Source organism: Megalops cyprinoides, chromosome 15 (assembly GCF_013368585.1).
Source record: "Megalops cyprinoides isolate fMegCyp1 chromosome 15, fMegCyp1.pri, whole genome shotgun sequence".
NCBI lineage: Eukaryota > Metazoa > Chordata > Actinopteri > Elopiformes > Megalopidae > Megalops > Megalops cyprinoides.
In genome coordinates this window covers 29,124,765-29,148,724 of record NC_050597.1, presented here as the reverse complement: position 1 = coordinate 29,148,724, position 23,960 = coordinate 29,124,765, and the positions used below count along the sequence as shown (strand labels likewise).

The 23,960-nt window shown below is 45.6% G+C and overlaps 1 protein-coding gene across 1 annotated transcript; it reads left to right on the top strand.

Annotated features, from left to right (window-relative positions):
• The first annotated feature begins 2,412 nt into the window (after window positions 1-2,412).
• On the top strand, window positions 2,413-23,960 carry LOC118789893 (metal transporter CNNM1). The gene is made up of 10 exons (XM_036546620.1): window positions 2,413-3,859; window positions 10,033-10,176; window positions 12,495-12,635; window positions 13,287-13,456; window positions 17,316-17,415; window positions 19,697-19,842; window positions 20,101-20,344; window positions 21,549-21,653; window positions 22,780-22,890; window positions 23,881-23,960. Exons 1-10 carry the CDS (start codon window positions 2,413-2,415, stop codon window positions 23,958-23,960), a joined length of 2,688 nt encoding a protein of 895 aa, XP_036402513.1.

The following is a 23,960-nucleotide window of genomic DNA, read 5'->3' as shown; positions in this document are numbered from 1 at the left end:
TCATATACGCTTTCTTCGTCTGCATACGTTTTGCCATTTCTGCTTCTTTATCTGGTATGTTTAAACGGCATTTAGCATGGTATTCAACACAGGCGTGTCTGAAACATTACCCATTAACCATCTCTGACTTTTGGCCGTTGGAATGGTTACTGTTATAACGTTCTACTCCCGTTTCTGACATCAGAACAGTGTCTTCTAAATCATACAGCGTAATTCATGTTTACACTAGCAGCAGCTATAGTGTACATAACCCTTCATACGTTTTGTTTAATCAGGTTTGATTTTATGATCTCACAGTGAGCTAAGTTGGCTTGGGGTTCATTGGACGCTCAATCAAAGTTGGCGTTTTGTGGGAAAACACAAGTCCGGTAGCGTAAATGCGTAGTATGAAAAATAACATTAAACGTGCCAACGTGTCTCTTGCTAAGACTATTCCTAACTCCATTCAAAATGAAAAGAAATAACTTTAGTGAAAACCGTTAAAAGTTACAGAATAGTTTTCAAAAATTTTACGTGAAGCCATTACTTTTCCGATGTGATAAATGTTAATTCCACCGAGTCTGGGGGTAACGAAGATAACATCACACCCTTAATAATTTCATGGTCTGTTTCATACAGAAACACAAACGGTTTGTGTTATCGTTGTTGCATTATTGGGCTTTTGGCACAAAAGGCCATACCAACATAAGGTACTTTTTGAAACCATTTCATCTAGAGGCAGTAAGTCATTTTGTTCCAGACTGTTTTATTTATGAGCGACGAAAAGGTTACGGTTTTGCCGCTTGGGCCTACCGTTGGCCTTTCCGATATTTATTATGTGTGATAACGCGAAGAAAAAAAAAGACTCGTATTTTTGTGAGAACATCTTTTGATTTACTACGTGGTGGCAAAATGAAACAAAACAGACCCGCGCAGTCACCGCAAAGCGCCAAGAAACTCCACTGCTTTTTATTTTTTGTGTGTTTAATTTAGAAATGTCAAAAATCATGTACTTTTGAGATGTTATGTATCCAGCAATAATAACCATTGCGTGCTGTTCCCACTTCAACACCACAGCTGTTGGGAATATGGGTAAAATAGTTTTATCCTCAGAACTGAATATTATGTGCAATGCTTTGCGTGGGGTTACAAGTTTAAGGGTTATGTATGCGTAAGTTTTTGTCAAAATTATACGGCAAGATAGGAAATACATCAGTTAGAATAAAGAGATATCCTCACATGTCGGTCAAACACCGACGGTTAATGACGTAGGTTATTGAAAAACTGCAGTTGTATGTAGGCCTATACGAACGTGTGTAATGTTTTACCATTTGAACTTGTTTTAACGGTATGATACCGACTTAAGTGTTGACTGTGAGATGTAATTCATAGTAAATACTAAATATAGTGTTGAAAATAAAGTAGCTGTCAAAACCTCCTACCCAGTAATAGGCCTGTGTCTTTTAGCCTTTTCAAGACTGCGTCCCATTCTACAATGGAGAGCACTTCGTTCTGGGCTCAAAAAGAAGCAATTTCAAAAGGGTGAAAAGACTGCCACCTTGCGGATAATTTCATACTCATGATCTGATTTAGATCCAGCTGCTCGGTACTTCATCCTGGGCAGAAAAGTAACGTTCTGTGTCACGGTACCATTGCAGTCCCATCCAATATCCGTAAGTATAAGGTTAAAACATGCGAGAATACTTTCAACGCATCTAATTAACAACATTCATGTCGTCTGGTGAAATATTAATGTAATATGCTTGCGTAAGAAATGACAATACTTCCTTTCTCCAATGAGTAAGTTGAAACGAATTTGAGGCGATCCCTCATGAATTCCATTTTAGACCTTAACAATTTTCATTGTCCCTTATCCTCATTCTGTTTCATGACAATGTTACTAACGTAATGAACAAGGATGAAATGGGTGCGTGTTTAGTCAATTCACAAAATACAAAAATCTCTCCGATTTCAGTGAGCTAACAGATGAATCCAGCCAGGTATAACTAGATTAAAGCGCAATCCAAAGAAGGAAATAATACCAAACATATTTTTTCCACAACAGTGCTGAAGGGAAGCGGAGAGGGGGTGTATTGAATTTGATCAAGTTTTAAACTTAAAACTATCCAAATTATTTTGGACAAGAGTATTTCGAGTCTACGAGTGCAAACACTCTATGGCCTATTGCACTGGTAAAATTAAGGAAGTCAGTAATGATTGGGTATTTCCTGTATTCTATTTTTGTGACGATGTACAGTAGATATGGCATGCGTGTCTTCTTGAGAAATGGCATTACGTCACTGCAGTCTGGTATTTTTTTAAGACGTCCGCGATAGTACTCCTCCGTTAGACCTGCTACCCACTTGACACTCCAACGGTTACATTGATTTTTGGTAGATAAAGCGCGAGGTTGCCACGTGATTCCTTTCGCCAATGTCCTCATACAGCACATTCAGCATCATGGCTGCGGATGCGGCGGCTGCTCGCCTACCGATCTGCATCCCGTATCTCTACTCTCTGCCTCTGTTGCTCGTTTTCACCCTTTCTTTTCCAGCCTTGGGCCTCGGGCTGCTGGGGTTCCGTCCGGAGGACACAGGAGGAGAGCTGTCCGTCGAGGACGGGGTGCTGAAGGCAACCGAGGGAACACGGTTCCTGCTGCGTGTCTACTATGCAGCATCCCAGCAGCGACTCAACAGAACTGTCAGCGGCGCAGCCGATACAGCGACTGCACCATGGATTGCTTTTATTGAAGAGCCGTACCCGCTCAAGGAAGGACAGGTACACCCCAAGCCCAACCTCTGCATGGACAAGAACGCCAGGACCTCTGACATTGAACTGCTGGGATCTTTCAAGTCCGTGTCCAGTCACAATTCTGTTTTGATAGAGTTTCTCGCCAAAGATCTGCGCAGGGGCGAGAAAATAAAATATTACTCTATGTGTGCTTTTGATGGGAAAAAGTGGGAGCACTTTAGGACTAGAGACTTCTGGATTGCGGTGGTGGAGCGGTCCCCAGAAGCTGAACGATGGCTCCAGGTGGCCGTGTCGGCATTGCTGTTGGGGCTTTCCGCACTCTTTAGCGGGCTTAACTTAAGTATGCTGGCGCTGGACCCAGTGGAACTACGAGTTCTTCAGAACAGTGGCACCGACAAGGAGCAGAAGTATGCCCAGAAAATCGAATCGGTCCGGAAACACGGCAACTATGTGCTTTGCACGTTACTTCTGGGCAACGCGCTCAGCAACGCTTCTTTAGCGGTCTGGATGTGTCAAATTCTAGGGGTGACCTGCCTGTCTACTGTTACCTGTTCCATATGCATATTTGTTATCGGTGAGATCCTCCCACACTCTGTGGCGTCCAGACACGGGCTGGCGATTGCGTCCAAAACCATCTGGGTGACCCGTTTGCTAATGTTAATATCTTTCCCCATATCCTACCCTATCAGCAAACTGTTGGACAACATGCTCCATCAAGAAATCAGTAACTTTTACACCCGCGAGAAGTTGCTAGCCATGCTGCGCGTGACAGACCCGTACCATGACCTCGTGAAAGAAGAGCTAAATATTATTCAAGGCGCCCTGGAGCTCAGGACCAAGACCGTGGAGGACGCGCTGACACCCCTGAACGACTGCTTCATGCTGATGTCCGACGCCGTGCTCGATTTTAACACCATGTCGGAAATCATGCAGAGCGGGTACACCCGAATCCCAGTGTACGAGAACGAGAGGTCCAACATCGTCGATATTCTGTTCGTGAAGGATCTGGCCTTTGTCGACCCCGATGACTGCACTCCGCTGAAAACCATCACGCAATTCTACAAACACCCCATGCATTGCGTTTTTAACGACACCAGGTTGGATGCTATGCTGGAGGAATTCAAGAAAGGTAGGATACGCCCCTTCCCCAGTTAATCGCGCGTCAGATTGGTTGTAAGGTTGTTATTATAGAAAATCAAGAATATAAAACAAACCCTGGCTATTCAAAAACGGAAGATCCAAAAGTCTTTCCTTCAACAGAATGCCGTTTCTTTAATTTTGCGTAGGCTAAATTACACATACATTGTGGTTCGCATGCTATCAGTTTTAGTGTTGCTTTGGCAACGTTTCTGCTCTTCCAGAAACAGAGTATCGTATAGCCAGGTGTAGTAGATCTATGCGGCTGTTTTAACCAACAGTAAGCATATTCCGATCATACAAAATATTTTAGCAAATTGCCTCATCTTAAAGTTTCGCCAATCTGGCATTTGTCACCCTATATTCAGTCTTTTGAACAGTTGCAGTTGGGAAGACTCATTAATTAACCTGAGTTAAACCATTTACCTGCTTTGAGTATCAATTTTAAGTATTACTTTTTTGATTCTTACGTAACATTTTTGGAAACGTTTGTAAGGACCGACTCGTAGTTCAGTGAAAGAAATAACAACAGTAACAACAACAAAATGTAACAACTGCTTAAATCTGTTACTTAAAGGTATTAAAGCGCAAAATGAACTTTAAAAGGCAAAACATGATGTCTGTTTCTTTCATTGACTTCATAGTCTAAAGTCTTTTTTGTTAATAATCTAAACAGTACATTGTGGTCTTATGCTTCCTCTATGACATCACTATGACTGTGACATCATATTCTATTCTATTATAGAATTCAATAAAGAAGACAGAGATCATATGGGAAACATTTATGAATGGGTGGGATGGATTAAATATTGAGCCCAATATTGCATGCTTCTCCCTCAGGTGAGTTGAGGGTGAGCAGTCCTATGTGTGACGTGACACACATCACTGTAGCTCTGCTCTAAAAGAGGAAGCCATATACCACTGATCCAGCGGCCAACAGCATGACATGTATCAGAGTTCTTGCATGTATGAATGACCTTAAAACCTCAAGTTGAAATATGGTCTTGGGGGTGATCTGGCTGTAGGCTTGAATGTCTCAGACACACATGGAGAAACTCTTTTCGGGACCATTACAGGCTTAAGAGCAGTGCAGCAATATATCAATGTATTCACTTTTTCAGCTTATGAGCTGTATTTCACCACTCTTTTTAAAGCCACAGAACAAATTGCACTGCCAGAGAGACAGAGAGCAATCTTTTACGCAGCCTAAAAGCTGTGTGACAGAGCAAACAGGGACAACTTGTGCGAAGGGCTTCGTCAGCAACTCGCAAATCTCCTTATTTACAGAGAGCTCTCAGCCTGCAGTTTAGCTACATAGCTCCTTTGCTTATTCCCAAAGAGAAGGACAAACAAATTGCGCAGCTTTTTCGGTGTTTGTGTTTGGCAGCGAGAGTTAACGATCAGACCTTGCAGCCTCCCTCCCGACTGTGGGAGTGAGGTCACTGATTAGCGCTTTTCCAGGACGCTGGAGGCCCTCCCAAACCGCACGGTCACGGGACACTCCACGGGCATGGCGATGTCGTGCTCAGTAGCGGGTTAGCGGCCACTCTGTGCCGTGCCCTGTCTGCGAGGAGCTCTAGATTCTCCATGGAGTGATAAGGGGGGTGAGGTTAGGATGGGGTGGGGTGGGTAATGGGGCATGGGCCTCATGGGAAATACTTGCTTCTGGGGAACATTAAGAATGACCAAAACGTATTAATCACAAACCCAAAAGCAATGCAGTGTTCTTGTTCGGTATGAAATCTGAACAAAGCAACTCGGTCTTGACTCATTTTTTTAAAAAATTCTTTTAAAACAGTACTCCCACATATGAGCTTTGTTATCGTGAGCCTGACAAGTTTCATAACATTATACAGTTACATGGCTGCCCAGAACACACTCTTGAGCAGGACAACTTATGATGGCCTGAGTTCTACGCTTGTCATATTTTGCTTTTCATTACTAGGATAATCGATGCTCCTTGCTAAATGGGAGTGTCCAATCTGAGATGTTTGTGACGCACAGTTGAGCCACAGCCCTGTGACCACTACATGACACGTTCCTGGACCGGGTCCAGAGCCAAAAATATTTACAAATGTTTGCACTGAGTGGGATCTTGAGTTAACATTCTGAGTATACCGTGGGGAAAAAAAAATCAGACATGGACGAATAGGAATGAATAATTTGCTTTAATTTCCATGACAACGGCTGGTTGAGGCAGCACATTTCACCCCCTGTGAAAAACAGAGGTTTAAGCTGTTGCTGCATTCAGAAGAAACTGCCATCAACTTGCTTTAGCGCTTTGGTGTACTCAGAAGAACAGCAGAATAGATGTGATGTAAAGCTGATATAATATCAAACTAATTTAATGATGCAAAGAGGATGCAGTGAAATGGCATATAGGTGATGCAATAATGTATGTACTTTTCTCTTGGTGCAGCAGATAAAGGTAGATTTAATCTCCTCTGTCTTCAGGTTAACGTTACACTGAGTTTGAGGATTTAACCATGCAGTATATTATCATCACAAAGATGCAGACATTATAATGCAATGTATTATTCAAATCACAGCACATTTTATGAGAATTACCGTAAGCACAGACTTAAGTGCAAATGTTTCAGACTTAACTGAAGACAAGAAGTGAGTTGTCGCCATAATGTTGAATTAATGGTATATGTTAAGTTGGATCAACCAATGTAGCCCCTTTGTCTCATCTTCTGAGGCAATCGGAGGACAATAAAGTCACTTCTTTATTATGAAACTGCCAACAGTGCATGAAGCGTGCCTCACTGCGCATGCCCAGAACCCACCCTGGGAACAAATGGCCAACTCTTACAATACAAGTCCTGTGGTGCAATGCAGGACAGCCAATCACATTTTGAGGATCGGAACATCTGTCTGTAACAGCAGCTTATCCACATAAAAGGCACCTGACATGTTGCCAGGAAGTAGTTTATGTGCAGTGAAACCCTCCCTAGCCCCTGGAGGGACAAAGCCAATTATGTTTGGCCACTGTGGACTCCACTCTCATAGTGAGCCTGGTCCATGAATGTATGGGCAATAGGGCTTTACCGGACTGGGCCGCTTGGGAGCCCTGGAGGCAGCCATTCTTTTCCTTCCAGAGAGGAAGACTCAGTAAAGTGCCTGGGAGCGCACGGACACCTCAGAGAATACGAGGCCGCTAGCGTAATTCACTGAGCTGTGAGGTGAAAATAAGGACAGATGGTTTCGCGTCCCACAGAACGGCGAGTCAGGACGCCGTTCGCGGAGAGGGGGAGGGAGGACGAGAGAGCCAGCTGCAACCCTGACCTTCTCTCGCGCCCCGCATTCCACCCCCCCCCCCCCGAATGGGTCACTATCAGGAAAACCTGTCGCTCGAAATGTCCCCGTCCCCCCACCGCGAGGCCTCCTGCCACCCGTCTTTGAAGTCCCTTCCTCTCCTCCAGCAGTGCTGAGTCTGCCAGAGGGGGGCACCATAAAATATTCAGCTGCGACCTTTCCCTCCTCAGCCTTCTCTGCTGCCAGTGCAGCTTCCCTAATGGACTGAGGTGGGGGCAGGGATGGGGGGTGGGGTGGGGGCTGAGCTGTGGCAGGGGTGGCACATGAAATGTAAGCCTGATCTGATTCGCGCCCCCCCCCCCCCCCCCCCCCACGCGTGCTGGGAACAGGACAGCAGGAGCTCCAACCTGTTTATTTATTTAGGATGGCTTTTGCAGACAGGAAGGGTAGGGTTTGCAGATTGCAAAGGCCCTTGCATCTGAGGGGGTCAGTTTCATTGGCTTGTCAGGGAAGGACCTGCGCCTCTGCATCATCTCTGCTGGCTCAGTTTCCACAACGTTTGGCCGGGCCTTTATCAGCAGGATCAGCCAATACCAGAGCCCCCGGCTCTGGTATTGGCCCGTGCCAAGACAAGACTCGAGCTCACAGTAAACGTTTACATTTACATTTATTCATTTGGCAGACACTTTTATCCAAAGCGACTTACATAGGTTACAGTTCTTTACAATGTTATCCATTTATACAGCTGGATATTTACTGAGGTAATTGTGGGTTAACTACATTGCCCAAGGATACACCAGCAGTGTCCCAGCGGGGATTGAACCAGCAACCGGTTACAAGTCCTGCTCCTTAACCACTATGCTACACTGCCGCTGTTTACAGTTAGGTGCGTAGTTTTTCCGCTAAGCAAACAATGCATTTCAGTCAAGCCCTGTATATTAAACTGGGCTGGCTGGCACTTAGTAAGCATGACCTACATAAACCGTGCAAGGCACTGACTGTCCCAGGCTTACATCGTCCATTGGCTGGTAGACCAGAGGGAGTCAGAGGGAAACCTGTGTGCTGGGCTCTGCTTTTTTCCCCTTCGGGGGGGTTGGGGGGTTGGGGGCTTACATAATGGGCCGGCAGTGTAAAGATGTGTCCTTCACATCAGCAGCATTAGCCTGGCTGTGTGCTCCCCAGCCTCTGGGAATCAGGATCTCAAGGACAGAACACTGCCCAGCAGCACGTGTCACACAGTGTTCACCCAATGGGCAAAACTCTGCTGTCACGCAGGCTGAGCCATGTATCCCATGGCCCACCAAGGGTTTTGAACCTGCAACTTCCTAGCTGTAAGCCTGACTCCCAAACCACATGATCCATCCAGGTGTCTACTTCTGAAGTGGGCGTCTGCGAGCTGTTGATGCTCACTATGTGAAATATCCCAAGACTAACTGATGCTCTGGCTGCACGAACCCCTCCATCAGCTCATCTTTCTCACCCTGCACTGGAGCAGGGGAGAGAGGTACAGGCATCAGCTCTGCAGCCACTAAAGGTGTCATTCAGCCCTTCCCAAATGAGCAGGAGGATTGACATCTCCCTACGATGACTGTGGAGCTGTGTCTGCTTGCAGAGGAAGGGCCTCCTGCAGCAGAATGGAGATGGAGATCGGTCAGCCCGCCCTGGTGGACGAGCAGAGATCGCTGACCCTGCTGTGACGGGGGCACAGAGGCTGAAAGGTGGTCAGCCCAGTCTGCCGAATTAGAGGCAGGCAGACCTGTGCCAGCCCATTGCATAATCTACACGGCCGTTTATATATAAGGGTTCACTCTCACAGCCATCGCTGTAAGTCCCCCCCTTTCCTCCCTCTGCTTTCATCTGAAGCACCTCTGATGAGATTTGTCATTTAAACTTGGCACAGGGGCAGAGCTAAAGTCAAGAAAAATGACAATTCCAAAAATATCCCTCCCATCAGCTGCCCTGGAAAGGCTGTGCATACTGGCATGGTGATTCCTCCTAATTCCTGCCTCATGCTGGCCAATTGCTCCCATCCCCTGCCACTACATATGGACCCCTCTCTATAGACGTACCCGAGAGCCTGTGTCATTGATAAAACAGCAGGCTTCTTGGCTGCATCTGTAAAGGCTCCGTCCCAGGGAATTTACAGCCAGCCAGCCACCTCTGCAGCCCACAATGGTGCTCTTTGTGGGAAGTGTGAGAAGAGGCGCAACGTCTGCAAACTGTAAAGAGCACTTACAGCTGCTCTCTGAAAGGTTATTGGCAGTTTAGCTTTGACTTACCAGCAGGCATTATTTATTCAACAGGAGACTGATATTCGGTTTTCTCGAAAAAGTCATTTAGTAATCTAAAAACGAATGCCCAGTGTTTAGTCTGACTACCGAACACAGTAAATGGCGTTTACAGTGAGCAGAATAATAACCTATTTGTAACTGACTGCTGCTGTACCATGGAGTGTGGCACTTAAATGTGCAGTTATGAGTCAGATATTATAAACGTGTGTTTGCTGAAAGTTGCCCTGGACTGGGTTACTGCTACCCAGACACGAAAGCATCCCGCTTCAAACGAGGCTGGATCCTAGCAGCTCTCTTGATGTGAGTCATCGGCTGGCCCAAAGTTCCACAGACTGGTGGTTATTAGGGACGGATTACTTTGAAAGGCTTGTAAAGGTCACGACTTCCCAGAGTTAACAGATACACAGCTTCTTTCTCTCCCTCTCTCTCTCTCTCTCTCCCTCTCTCACGCACCCCCCTACTTCCTCTCCCCGTCCCCCTCTCATCTGTCTCTAATAACCTCTTGCTGTGCTGGAGATGAATGCCTGCTCCCAACGCCCGCTCACAAGGCCGAGCTGATTAGCGCTGTACAGCGCGCGGCTGGGCATGCATCTAGCAGGCCTTTTCCTCTTTGCAGGTAAATCGCACCTGGCCATTGTGCAGAGGGTGAACAGCGAGGGCGAGGGCGACCCCTTCTACGAAGTGATGGGCATCATCACCCTGGAGGACGTCATTGAGGAGATCATCAAGTCTGAGATCCTGGACGAGACCGACCTTTACAGTACGTTGGTGCACCTGTAGCCTCGCGCCTCTCAGTCAACACCAGACATTCATCTCCTTAACTCATGGAAGCATACAGGATTTCTGTAATCTGTGGTTACAATCAGAGCTGGCCCTAGTATTTTTGGTGCCAAAGGCAAAATTGTTGCTGGACCAAGTTTGTTGGACCAGAGTAGCTGAGAAAGGTTTACTCAAAATAGTATTCTTTTTTAGGCAGTTGCACCACACACAGATGGGCAGGCTCATAGAGAAGCTAATTTTGGCATGGTGCAACTGCATTACCCCCCCCCCCCTCCCCAAAAAAAAAAGCAAAAATAATAATGATACATGGTGCCCACAGTGATGAGCACCTCATAGGCGATCACCTACATGGCTTATGCGTGGGGCCGACCCTGGTTATAATCTTCAGTCTGTACTGCTGTGCCATGTACCCATCTCTCTCTAACTCATACTCATGTAGATGTACAGCTCTTTGGGAGCACCAATGATATAAAAAGTTACTACCAGCACAACAGTAGTGATATCAGAATGCTCAGCAGGTACACAAGTTTATGAACTCATTCAAAGGAAGACCCATCTCTTCCAAAATCACAATTTAATCACTGCCTGAGTCCACCTGCTTTAGCAAAGATGGACATCATGATTGTTTTTGCTTAAATTTATTCCCCTCTGGCCATAGGCTAGAGGAAAAAAAAGCTTTTTGTGATGTCTAATAAAGTGTTAATTCACCACGCTAAATATCTTCACAGGACGAAAACCCAACTGCCACCTCTTAAACCATTTCCATTTCAAAGACATCGATTGGACTATTTATCCCCAAGTCCCTGCTGCTCTCTTCAATTGATGCCATGAATAATTGATCCTAGATGATGAAGTAATCCTGTGACTAATTAGCACCTAATTAGTCACTGGGTGGTAGTGCCTTTTCTTCTGGTGAGTCTCCAAAATTCCCAGATCATTCTACTGTGCTGTGTACTCCTCAGGACTCAGTAAATCAGAGTCCTCACAACCGGGTTGCAAATGACGGCATGGTTGAATCAAATGTGTGAGTTCTGCACATTCACTGATCCCTCTTTCATCCAGATGATTAATCTCATTCTCTGTGCCTGGAGTTAACACACCCAGAGCAGATAATAATCACTGAGCGTGCACGCAGAACTGATCTTAGTGAATACAATCTCTCTGTGCAATTTAGAAGGCCAGATTTGGAGGCTAGATTCCAGGAAACAAAATCATAGGAGAGAACATAAGAGAGATTCTTACATAGAACGTTGCTAACAGTCATTTTTCCGGTCCAGTCAAACCTAAATTTCACTGGTGTTACATGCCTTTCAGGTTTTGCTCTCCATTAAGAAAAGAAGCCAAGGTAAATAAACTACAGGTATTGCTATGGCTTGCCAAGATGTCCAAGTTCATGCTATTAGTTATTTATATCTATTGCATTTTTAATTACATGCAGCATGTATGCAATGATCACTTCTGCGCTCGAGTAAATGCAGAGCAGAGGAGCAAGCCGAAGGGTTTTACCCAGCAGGCATTTGGTGCTGCAGCTGATCTCGTAGACGCTAATGTTACTTAATGAATGTGATTGCTATTACTGTGTAATTCTGGGAATGATTCCATAATAAAAAAAACCCTGAACACTTTAAACAAAGATTATGAGCTGTTCAAATGACATATTTGTTATTTGTTATAACATTATTTGCTTAGCCACACTGCCCTTATCTAGGGTGGCCCAAATAGCTTACATTAATGTAATCAGTGCTTTCACAGTAATTAAAATGACACAGCTACTTACTTTTATTCTCTGCAGAGGATTGGAATAATCTGGTAATGGATACTGGCTGCGACTTCATCTCCTCCAATCCTGCACCCCGTCACAGAGATGCTAAATCATCAGACCCCTCTATTCGTCAGCCTCTGTACAAATCTGACAACAGAAATTTTTTATTCAGAATTCTTGTCAAGCAAAGCTGTAGCTGGAATCAAGTAATTGGATTTAGTTTTTTCAGTTGCGTAACCTTTTAAACTCTGATTTGATTTTGGCTGCCACAGATGCTGCCTGCAGTATGCGTGCTTATTCTTTCCGATGACATTGTTCAATTCCATCAATTACTGATGGTCTTCTTATGTTTAAAGTAAAAACAGATATTGCATTAAGTCTGAACTCCTGTAGAGAAACATTCCAATAAAAAAATTACAGAGGAAATGACAGTTTTTTTTTTGCCAAGTGTTTGTTCTGCCCAATTTAGCTATTTGCTCCTCCCACTTTAGTCATTAGGACAGGGGGTGGACCACTGAAAACTGTTTTGTTTGCAGCTGACAACCGGACCAAGAGGCGGGTTTCACACCATGAGAGGAAGCAGCAGGATTTCTCCATCTTCAAGGTGTCTGAGAATGAGACGAGGGTGAAGATCTCCCCACAGCTGCTCCTCGCAACTCACCGCTTCCTCGCCACGGGTAGGAACCTAGCAGGGGACCTCATGATGCCACATGATGCTTCCCTGTTGCAGGTGGGGGTCTGTGGCACAGGTGACCACTATGTAGGCGCTGATTAGCTATGCAAGGCAACCTCTAACAGACCAGCTGGGCATGGAGGAGAGGCCAACATAGGCAGTGCTCTAAGACAGGGCAAGGTGGTGGTGCCCCCTGGTAAATCCTCAGGACAGGTCAGTGTGGCCTTGGTGAAGGATGGCATGGTGACATCTTGAAGGCCCACAATACAGGGAAACAAGTCCAGGGCCCTGCAGCTTCCAAGGCTGACAGCTGCAAATGGGCCAGACCAGTCTTCTGTGCCCCTCTACTGCCCCTCCTGGTGTGACATGCTCCCAGAAACATTACCTTCCTATTAATACGTCAGGATCTTAGACACATGACAGGTCTTAATGCCAGAGAAAGGCTCCCAGACACGCCATACTTCCTGCTCCTGGTCTCCTGGGACTCTTAGATACATGGCACCTTCTTGATTTCAGGCAGGGCTCCTAGTCATGTTTCACCTGTTAGTAACAGGTATATTAATTAAAGCAGCCCAACATATATGTAACTCATGAGCTTCTAGACCATACAGTCCAGGACCTTCTTGTGCTCTCTCTCTCTCCGCTCTCGTCATAGAGGTGGAGCCCTTCAAGTCCTCCCACCTGTCGGAGAAGATCCTCCTGCGGCTGATCAGGCACCCCAGCGTGGTCCAGGAGCTCAAGTTCAACGAGAAGAACAAGCGTGACCCGTGTCACTTCCTGTTCCAGCGCAACAAGCCCGTGGATTATTTCATCCTCGTGCTGCAGGTACAGGCAAACCACGCCTCACCATTGGACAGGCGTCCCACCTGAGATCACGCCTGCCTCGCTCCAGAAATTGGCTCATAAATGCCTGCCTCCCAGTGCCGATTCTCCATTGTGGAGCGATGTGTACTCAGCTGGCCTTTTCCATCATAGGCAAGCCACTTCAAGCTGTTTGCAGTGACAGCTAATCTCATTTGAGTAGAAGATTCTTGTGCGCTTTTGTGAGCTTAGTTTTAGGAAAAGATTCTTGCCCAGTTGAGTCACAGTCACATTGGAGCTAACGATACTCTATGTGAAATGTCATATTTTCTTTAAGGAATACATGCATGTCGGTGGTCTTACAGTAACAAGCCTATAAACCAGAAAACAATTTATACTGAGTTACTGGTTACCATAATATAGGAAACAATATTTTTTCTAATTTTGTCATCTAAATTCTGCTCTCAGATAATATTTTCCAAACTAACGAGATCTGTTTTAGGCAGTGAGATCTCGAAAAAGTAAATTCATCATCTCATTGGAAAGGTGTCAAAAGGCTTATGAACGCTTAAATATACATAGAATTTAGAAGTCAAAACTGAAAGAAAAAGTTTCTTGAAGGTTGCCTGTCTTTATTAATCAGTGTAAATAGTGAATGTTCAGATTTATGACTCTCCAAAATCTGGAAGTTTCAGGTTGCAGGTCTTTTCCAAGGTGCGATGGGCTAATAACACACTCTGTTATGAGCTGTACCTCATGTATGCTTAGCATGTGGTGATTAGTCAGTGACTTACAATGTTCTGGCTCGTTTTCACACAGTTGCAATTTTTTTTTGTTTTTCAGAAATTCAGCTTGAACTTCCTCCAAAAAAACAGATGATTCATATTCATTCATCGCATTTCAAATTTTCTGTTTTAAATGAACCATTCGATGTATATTGCTAACCAAAGGAATAACAAAAGGAAAACATTTGCACAGCTTGCAGTTTCTACATTTTGTATATTACTGATGCAATTTGGGATAAGTACCTTACTCAGTGGTACAACATTAGTGGCCCACCTGGGAACTGAACCTATCCTGTAACATACCCATTGTATTGCTCAGTAACCACTACACCACACTTCATACCCCCAAATATAGGTAGTAATATCTGAACAATTCTCCAGATATTTACATATTAACTATACAAAATGAACATACATGTTCTATGCGCCCAAACCACAGGAAGAGAATGAGGACAGCAACAACAAATTAATATGAGTTTTTTCAGTGTATAGCAGTACAGACTGAAGATTATAACCAGGGTCGGCCCCACGCATAAGCCATGTAGGTGATCGCCTATGAGGTGCTCATCGCTGTGGGCACCATGTATCATTGTTATTATAAGTGTATAGACCTAAAATATTTCTCTTTATCAGTTTTTGTTATCAGTATTGCCTCTTCTTCTGCCCACTTGAATGCCAATGAAATGAAGCAGTTTTAGTGTAGAACAGCTTTTGAAACATTATGCAAAGCTGCTATGGCAGTAACAGCTAGCTTAACATGGTCATGCCCACTCACTGGGCACGGCACAGAACAGATGGTTTTAAAATGAGATGACGAAACGAACACACTGTTCCCCATGCAGCTTAAAGTCATGCTCAGAGATTCACCATGCTTTCTGACAAACTGCCAGCTAGCTAGTCATTAGAGCGGTGCGTAACCTAGTGAGATGGTCACTGTTTATGGTTAGTACAACCTTCGACATATTTGAAAACATATTCAGCTAAAGCCGTAGCAGCAGTTGTTTTGTGAAGCATTTACAGCATTACCAAGCCAGGTAGGCATCAGTGAAATCTCTGTTGCTATGGAAATCAGACTTGGTTGCTGAAATAGGCAACTGACATATTGTTGTAGGCCAGCACTAGTTCGGCTTCTCTTCTGGCCAATATTTTAGCCTGCTGACAAAATACACATGCAGGGAAGCAGCAATTATTCAGTGGTAGCGTTTTGGGTGCTTTATTTAAGTCAACTATTTTTTATGGTATAACTTTCATAACAACAAACCAGCAGAGGTCAGGAAAACAGCTGCAAATTTATCCACAGCTAGAATAACCAACGTTTAACTGTCCTCAACTACGCCCTGGCTTATAATGTTCTTTTTCTCCCTCAGAGTAATCCATGTTCTCTAAATTCGGTCGGTTTCAGCCATGCCGTGGAGGGTTGCTGGCTGTTTGTAAATTAGCGGTCATTTTGCGCTGAATAAATCAGGGCCGTAGCTGTTAGAAAGACAAAATTTGCCTGTGTTTTTTCTGCTGACCTCTGAAGCTTTGTATAATCATAATGGCATTGTGAAAGCTATTTTCAAAGGCAAGATAATGGTCCCTGTCGGCACTTCAAAGAAATCACTTAACTAAGTTAAAAAGTATTCCTTACCTGCATGTACGTACATAGATGCAGGGGAGGAACCCGAATAATCCACAACGAACATATACAGGGTCACAGAAATGTACAGCAATTAATTAAAATCACCGGCACTAAATTTATTTAAATATTGTTTATGGATAGCGACAACTAGCCACTGTGGATGGGAGGTGTACAGCAAATGAAAGGCTATGGCATTAAAAAACCTTTAGGTTCCCTTACACAAAATTATTCAAGGAAAATCTCATAAAGCTGAGCCTCTCGTTGTGGAAAAAGATGCTGCCAAAATAAGTATTACTGCTGGCAATACCATATAAGCGCTGTAAAAGTTAGTGGTTTCCGCTCTGTTTCATAGCAAGAGGCTGGTCCTGGTGTAGACAACCGCAACTGAATTTAAAAATTTGAACGTGGCTGGCATGTGCATACATTTCCGCGTATTTCTTAATGCTTTTCAGTTGTTTTTATGCGTGTAGTCAAAAGTTATCGACTGTTGGCGTGCTGTGGTGGTTTTACCTGGTGCATCTGTGGTGGTTGAGATAAATGACAAGTTACATTTGGATATCGATGCAAATTGATGACTTTAAGGTAAGCCGCTCAGAAAATTTCAGAGAACAAAAATGAGTGCTCTTTAGTGACTGCAGACATTGTGTCTCATCTGACACTTTCCAAGAGCACCACAGGGAGCTGCAGAGGTGGCCGGCTGACTGGCTATAAATTCCCTAAGAAGACAGAGGCATCCATATGTAGTGGCAGGGGATGGGAGCAATCGGCCAGCATGAGGCAGGAATTAGGAGGAATCACCATGCCAGTATGCGCAGCCTTTCCAAGCCAGCTGATGGGAGGGATATTTTTGGAAATGTCATTTTTCTTGACTTTAGCTCTGCCCCTGCGCCAAGTTTAAATGACAAATCTCATCAGAGGTGCTTCAGATGAAAGCAGAGGGAGGAAAGGGGGGGACTTACAGCGATGGCTCTGAGAGTGAACCCTTATATAAACAGCCGTGTAGATTATGCAATGGGCTGGCACAGGTCTGCCTGCCTCTAATTCGGCAGACTGGGCTGACCACCTTTCAGCCTCTGTGCCCCCGTCACAGCAGGGTCAGTGATCTCTGCTCGTCCACCAGGGCGGGCTGACCGATCTCCATCTCCATTCTGCTGCAGGAGGCCCTTCCTCTGCAAGCAGACACAGCTCCACAGTCATCGTAGCGAGATGTCAATCCTCCTGCTCATTTGGGAAGGGCTGGATGACACCTTTAGATGAGCTGATGGGGAAGCTATCTAATCAGGATCCATGTGGCTGGATTTCTGCTCGGTAGTCCAGCTAAACACTTTCCCTGTGGTCCAATCAAAAAGAGCTGATTGATTTATTCCAGAAAACATACACACAAATCTCAGCCACCAAAGAGAATCCAGATGGTAATCATGGTGTGAAGTGCTGGTCGCATTCAGAGAGCAGTGACTTGTGTCTCCTGTGTTTGCAGGGGCGTGTGGAGGTTGAAATTGGGAAGGAGGGGTTGCGCTTTGAGAATGGTGCATTTACCTACTACGGCGCGCCCGCCCTTGTGCCCACTCTCGCAACAGGTAACTGCTTGGACACACCAGCCGAGCCAATCCATGCAATGCATCCTCTCTCAGATCTCATTGTCAATGCAGCGTGAATCAAAATTACACAACAGCATTAAGAATTTCATTTATTGTCTTTTATACAATGCATTTAAAGATGTACTTAAGAAAGTTTTATTTCTCTAAAAATAGAGAAAACAGTAGGAGTTTCTTTAAGATTTTTGTAATAAGAAAGGACTGAAGATAATTTATGTTATGCCATCATATCTTAAGATGAATAAACTTGCACAGAGATATAATTGTGAAGAATAACATATTACAAATGAGCACATGGAAAAACATATTTGTCATTACCAAAACAATATTTTTGCCTCATATTAAAGAAGGCACAACTAAAATTAGAAAGCTACGTTTGGTGTCACTGATACAGCCAAATTAATTAGGGATGATGTAATCAAAAGAAAGCCACTGGGGAGGTAACCTTGTCAAAATGCCCTGGTTATGTAAGGCAGAACAACAGAACACTTGTCAACAGCTAGGGAGTTTTTAATATCATTTTCACAAACCTGGCAAAAATAATAATTCAAACCTGTGAAAAGAATTGGATTATACCTAGCGTAAATGCAATCACTGCGGTTAGCCCTGTCTGCTTCTTGCTCTCTCTCTCTCTCCCTGTCTCTCTCCCGCTTACATTATCAATGTGCTGACTCAAGCAGTTTTCCCATGTATCTTTTATTCCTGCCAAACCGATTTGCTCTCCAGTGGGGGGTGTACAGAGGACAGCCAATCAGAGCCCTTTCCTCCCACAGCCTATGACACGGATTGAATAACGCGCCCTGTGGCCGTGAGAATTGAGAACAGAATTTCCACTGCAGGTCATCCCAGGGGAGGGGTTTATCTGTGTCTGGGCCGGCCTTGCCCGTAACCCCGCCAATTTGATCCTGTCTGTTCGCAGCGATGGCAACATTATCAGAGGGCAGACTCAGGCTCAAAGCAAACGGACGTGTGTACAGATGGACATGCACTGGCAGAGGAATCAACACGCATACTCACACATGCACGAAGAGAGCACACAAATGCATGCATGCACGCGCGCACACACATACACACGCACATGCACACACATGCACACACACACACACACATGCACATGCACACACACACACACATGCACGTGCACATGCACACACACACATGCACACACACACACACACATGCACACACATACACACGCACACACGCACACACATACACACGCACACACACGCACACACACATGCACACACATGCACACGCACACACACACACACATGCACACACATGCACACGCACACACATGCACACGCACACACACACACACATACACATACACACGCACATGCACACACATACAAACGCACATTTACATTTACATTTACATTTATTCATTTAGCAGACGCTTTTATCCAAAGCGACTTACATAGGTTACAGTTCTTTACAATGTTATCCATTTATACAGCTGGATATTTTACTGAGGCAATTGTGGGTTAAGTACCTTGCCCAAGGGTACAGCAGCAGTGTCCCAGCGGGGATCGAACCTGCAACCTTTCGGTTACAAGTCCTGTTCCTTAACCACTATGCTACACTGCCGCCAGCATATGCACACACACGCACACACACACACACATGCACGTGCACATGCACATGCACACACGCTGCTGCTGAATACATTTGATCGTTGCCATCTGGAACACGCTGAGTATCTCGCCTCTCCCTCCCAAGCCAGTGGAGGTGACCTCATCTTTTCATCACATGCTTAGCACACACATGCTCCATGCTGCTGTGCAGATGAACACTCCAGGCTGTGTCAAGACAGCCCGATGCTATTGTGCCAGTGCAGCCTTTCCCCTTCTGTTAACTAAGACTAAAATGTATCTGATGTACTGATCTGAATGTACCAGGGAGCCTCCGCACAGCAGAGTGCATCTTCTGAGGTGCCTCTAACACGTTACCAAAGATACAGACTCGCAGCAGCTATGTGTAGGCAAATGTAGTGAAATTACAATCATGCTGCAAACAGCACTCTCCTCTGTTTTCACTGACAGGGCCTCTCTCCATATTCTATTATTAATAGTATTTAATCTGAATACCTTTTAGTCCATATTATAGTCCTTATAGGTTATAGTTAGCCACCGGGAAATAATGAAAAACATGTATTTTGCCACTGGAGGTGCCCTTCAAAGGTAAATCTCATTTAAAAGCACTGTTGTGTAAGCTGGGCAGTAGTGTGAGAGGCGTATTTTGACTTGGTGTGGTGCAGTTCACAGGTCTCCATCGCGAAGCAGCGGGCTTAACTGCTCCGACACCATGATTACCGGAGGCAGCACCGGCCAGCTGAACACCAGCAGCAGCACATACCTGCCTGATTACTCTGTCCGCCAGCTCACCGACCTGCAGATCATCAAGGTGCCTCTCCTGCCCCCCCCCCCCCCGTCTGTGTGAGAGTGTCAGGGCTCACACCCATGTCATTACAAAGTCAGGGACACGCTTATCTCATAATAAAGTCAGGGGCCACATCAACCTTACTGTAGAGTCAGTGGCCACACACATAGTATACAAAGTCACTGTCCACACCCATATTACTGTAGAGTGATGGGTCATGCCCATATCATTACCAGATCAGGGGCTGTACCCGCCTCATTATAAACTCCTGTCTCTGCATAGATCACGCGGAATCACTACCAGAACGCCCTGACGGCCACGCGCATGGACAGCTCCCCGCAGACCCCGGACACGGACGCGCAGCTGAATGAGGAGGGCGGCCCCACCTCCGAGGCCCCCATTCCAGAGACGCGCTCCAACAGCATCGCCCTCCCCATCACCGAGCCCCGCCCCCGCTCCATCAGATCCCGCCAGCCGCAGTCCATCCTCGGCACCACCGCTCTCAACGAGAAGAACCGCATCGTCCGTGAGTGCCATCACCCAGCCGCTGCCTCTCCCCCTTTAGGAGTGATGCTATACCACAGACAAGGACAAATCAGGCCGGCATTGCCAAACATTTCCCACACATAGACGTACAGGGATAACAAATACACCGCAAACAACACACGATGGCCGGTTTTGGTAATGATGTTTCAGGTAGTGGTTCGGTTTAGAGTTAGATTCAGCAGAAAGTTTATTTATCTGTTTATCAGATGTTCGCATTGTCAGGGTAGATAGATTCTCTCAGAGTCTTTTGTCATGGAGGAAAAGCAGACTCTCTGTTATGTGAGCTGCCCCTCTGGCAGAAACGATCTTTCAAAGAGTCTATCGTTGTTGAAGAGTTGACTTTGGCAGGTGATTGCCAATATCTGAGGGCGCATCCGTTTGCATGTCCTGTATAGCCGACTCTCATAGTAGCCCTGCGGTGTCATGTGCTGGTTCTGTGTCATTGGTGAAGTACAGTGATTTCCGTGATCAGAAGATGGAGGGGAAGGTGTCCTGGGGGACTGAACGAGGAGGGGCTGGCCTTGAAAAGAGGTGCTGTCTGGCCTGCAGACAAGTGACAGCAGGAGTTTTTTTATGAAGGTCTACACAAGCGCATGAGCAGACAGGGGCTGCTCTGTCTCAGACATGAAGGGGGGGGGGGGGCATGCAGGGAGTTGGGCCAGTGGAGGGGGGGTTAGATTCTGTTGTGAAATACAGAGTGCACTGCAAGGGCCGGACAGATGGCATCGAGCTAAATCCTCTTAGCAGTAAAGCAAATCAGGTTCGGGTAAACTTGTACAGGAGCAGGGTGATAACGTCCAAGTAAACCTTATCCTGTCTCTTCTAACCTGTTCCTGTGCTCCCCTGGTTCTACAAAATGACTCGATGTTTAAACATTGCAATGAAATACAAGGAGGAGTTACCATTCAGTTCAACTATCCATTCTTTACACATAGCCCTGCATATCGTATCGTCTTTGGATGTATTCACTTTCTTATGAGTGCTCTTAAATAGACAGTCAAGTGGGTGAAAATACTCACTGAAAAAAACTGGTGAAATTCATTTTGCACTAGGTTCACATGCATGAACATTCAGCGACTGAATTTTGCTGCATGCGACTTGCTGTTGCCTGACCTAACAAGCCAGTCAGCATGCCCCAATTCTGTCCACGCGGTGCGATTCTGGCTCTCTGGCTCCCTCTGCAGGCAGCAAGTCGGACGGCCAGAAGAGCCCCAGTGACTCTGTATTCCTGCGGATGGACGAGATCCCCTACATCCGAGAGGACTGGAGCGAGAGCGATAGGGTGAACGGTGAGGGGAGCCGCAAGTCAACAGAGCTCATTGGTTCTGGATCCCGAGAGACAGAGCTGAGACTGCAGCTTCCAGCCCCTGTATGCTGGATGTAGGGGGATGCTGGGAAAGCGCAGCTCAGACACTGCAGTGATGGGGAAAAAGTTATAAGTTGAACTGCCATTCAAGTCATACCTAGAAAGAAGGAGGATCGAAAAACCAGAAGGAGTGAAGTGCCATGTAGATCCCAATCAATCAAGGCACTCAACTTAAAAATGTTTTATCAAAAATATTAAATTAAATGTTAGATTAAGCATGTGTATTTTGATTGGCAGAACACACAGATGCTTTTGGCAGTAGTCTTTGTCAGGATAAAAATAGACTAACATGGCAGACATACTATATGTATACTGTATGTGTGTATATATGTAATGACATCACATGATATAATCAAACAACCAGCATCTAGCAGTGCATGACTGGAAACTGGTCAGACAACCATTGGCACAGTTATCAGCACAATATATATTCAGTTCGCAGTTCTCTGAACTAAGCAGAGGGATCTGGACTGCTGGTAATGCAGTGGACTGGCGTCTGGCTGAGGGGGTGGGCCTGTGTGATCCAGAGCTGAGTAAGAGCTGAAATCAGCACAATCATCAAGCCATGACTGCACCCACCCTGAGCTGTGAACCACAAGACGGCTGTTTGGTGGTTGGTTTACAGAAGTGACCATCACTAAGATGGCCTGTGTGTAAACGAGTTGGCCATAATGGCTTGTTTGGTCTGCAGTTTCGGTGATAAATCGTGCTGGCCACACCTACGCGTGTGAGAAAAGGGACGGAAGGGGGGGTGCAGCTTCTCACTGCTGCATTAGAGGGCAGGGAAGCTGGTCTGTTATGTGTCCAGAAGGATCGTAAATATAAGATTGTTTGAAACGTTCAGCACCAGAGCTCCCTGGAAACAGGGGAGGTGGCGGTTGAGTCTTTCTTCCCGTTCAGATCTGGGTCTGTCGCCATGGATGCCCACCCTCTGCGTATCTTGGGGATTGATTATGTCTTAAAGGTTTCCCCCCGGCGCTGAGTTGATCTTTCTGTCTCTCTGTCTTTCTCTCTCTCTGTCCATCTGTTTCTCTCCCGCCTTCTTACAGACTCGGTGGCCGTTCCTGTGGAGACCGACCTCCCCTCATCTGTGTTCATCAGCACCCTGTCTCTGACCAGCTCTGATGAAACGCTGGGAAAGAAGCTCCTTAGAAAACTGAGTAAGACAACCCCTTCCCCTCCTCTCTCCCCCTGCGCCCACACACCTGTCCCCTCACACTCCAAGCCCCGCTGCCCCCCCCTCCCCCACGCATGGTCTCTTGTGCCCGCATTGTCACGCCAACCCTTGCAGAGGACAGATGTATCTTAGCAACCAGTCGCCCTCCCTAAGGTGCACTGCTCTTGCCATTTCCCAAAGCCCACGCACCATTTTTTAAAAGAATGTCTCTAATTCTCTGGTTTTAAAGTCATACAACACTATGAAAAACATTCCTGGTTATTTCATTATTGGACACGTTTTCCCCCTCTCTAAAAGATGTGAGTGGGGGGAGGGGGGGTTAATTACCTTAGAAAGCAATCCCTCTGAAACATGTCAGCACATGTTGGAGAAGTGGTCCACAGCCTTAATAACAAACACCAGATTTTGCCATCATAAATTCACCACATGCCTCTTTAACTAACGCAAATGTTTCGCTGTCAGTCTGACATGATTTATGAACATTTAGTCTGTAAATATTTATGTGGACAATACTGTGATAATGCAAACAGAGAGAGAGACTAATTATGCCAGGGTGAGCTGCCATTAGTCATGTGTGACGGCCTCAGGGAACGCTGCATTGCCTCCGCGGTTGGGGAGAGAAACTGTTTTGGAGAGTTAAAGGGGATCGTTATTGTATAAAATTTTCAAATTCGAGCTGCAAAGACATGAGTGACTTACATAGCTGATGACTTTACATGTTATCAATTCATACAACCAGGTGTTTACTAAAGCAACCTTTCTCATGGGTACAACTGCAGTGGCTCACCTGGGTTAACATCCCTTCTCCTTACTGCTACATCATAATGCATAGTGGTGTTTTAATCAGTTGACTGCTGTAATAGTGCAGCCAATAGCAGTACAGCTGTGGGTTACAGTACTGCAGCCTGTGCTCCATGCTGAGGGTTGATGCGCATTCTGACAAAGCGAATCACAGTGTCTTTCCTGTCTCCAGGCAACAAGAAGAGGAAGAAGTCCCGGGATGGGGAGAAGACTCTGGAAGACTGTCCAGAGCAGCCCCTGGTGAAGACCTAG

Excerpts from the sequence above, each read along its gene's own strand:
- LOC118789893 (XM_036546620.1), top strand. The coding sequence starts at position 2,413 with ATGTCCTCATACAGCACATTCAGCATCATGGCTGCGGATGCGGCGGCT. Across the intron at positions 10,177-12,494 it reads GGACGAGACCGACCTTTACA|CTGACAACCGGACCAAGAGG; the intron begins GTACGTTGGTGC and ends TTTTGTTTGCAG. Across the intron at positions 22,891-23,880 it reads GAAGCTCCTTAGAAAACTGA|GCAACAAGAAGAGGAAGAAG; the intron begins GTAAGACAACCC and ends TCCTGTCTCCAG.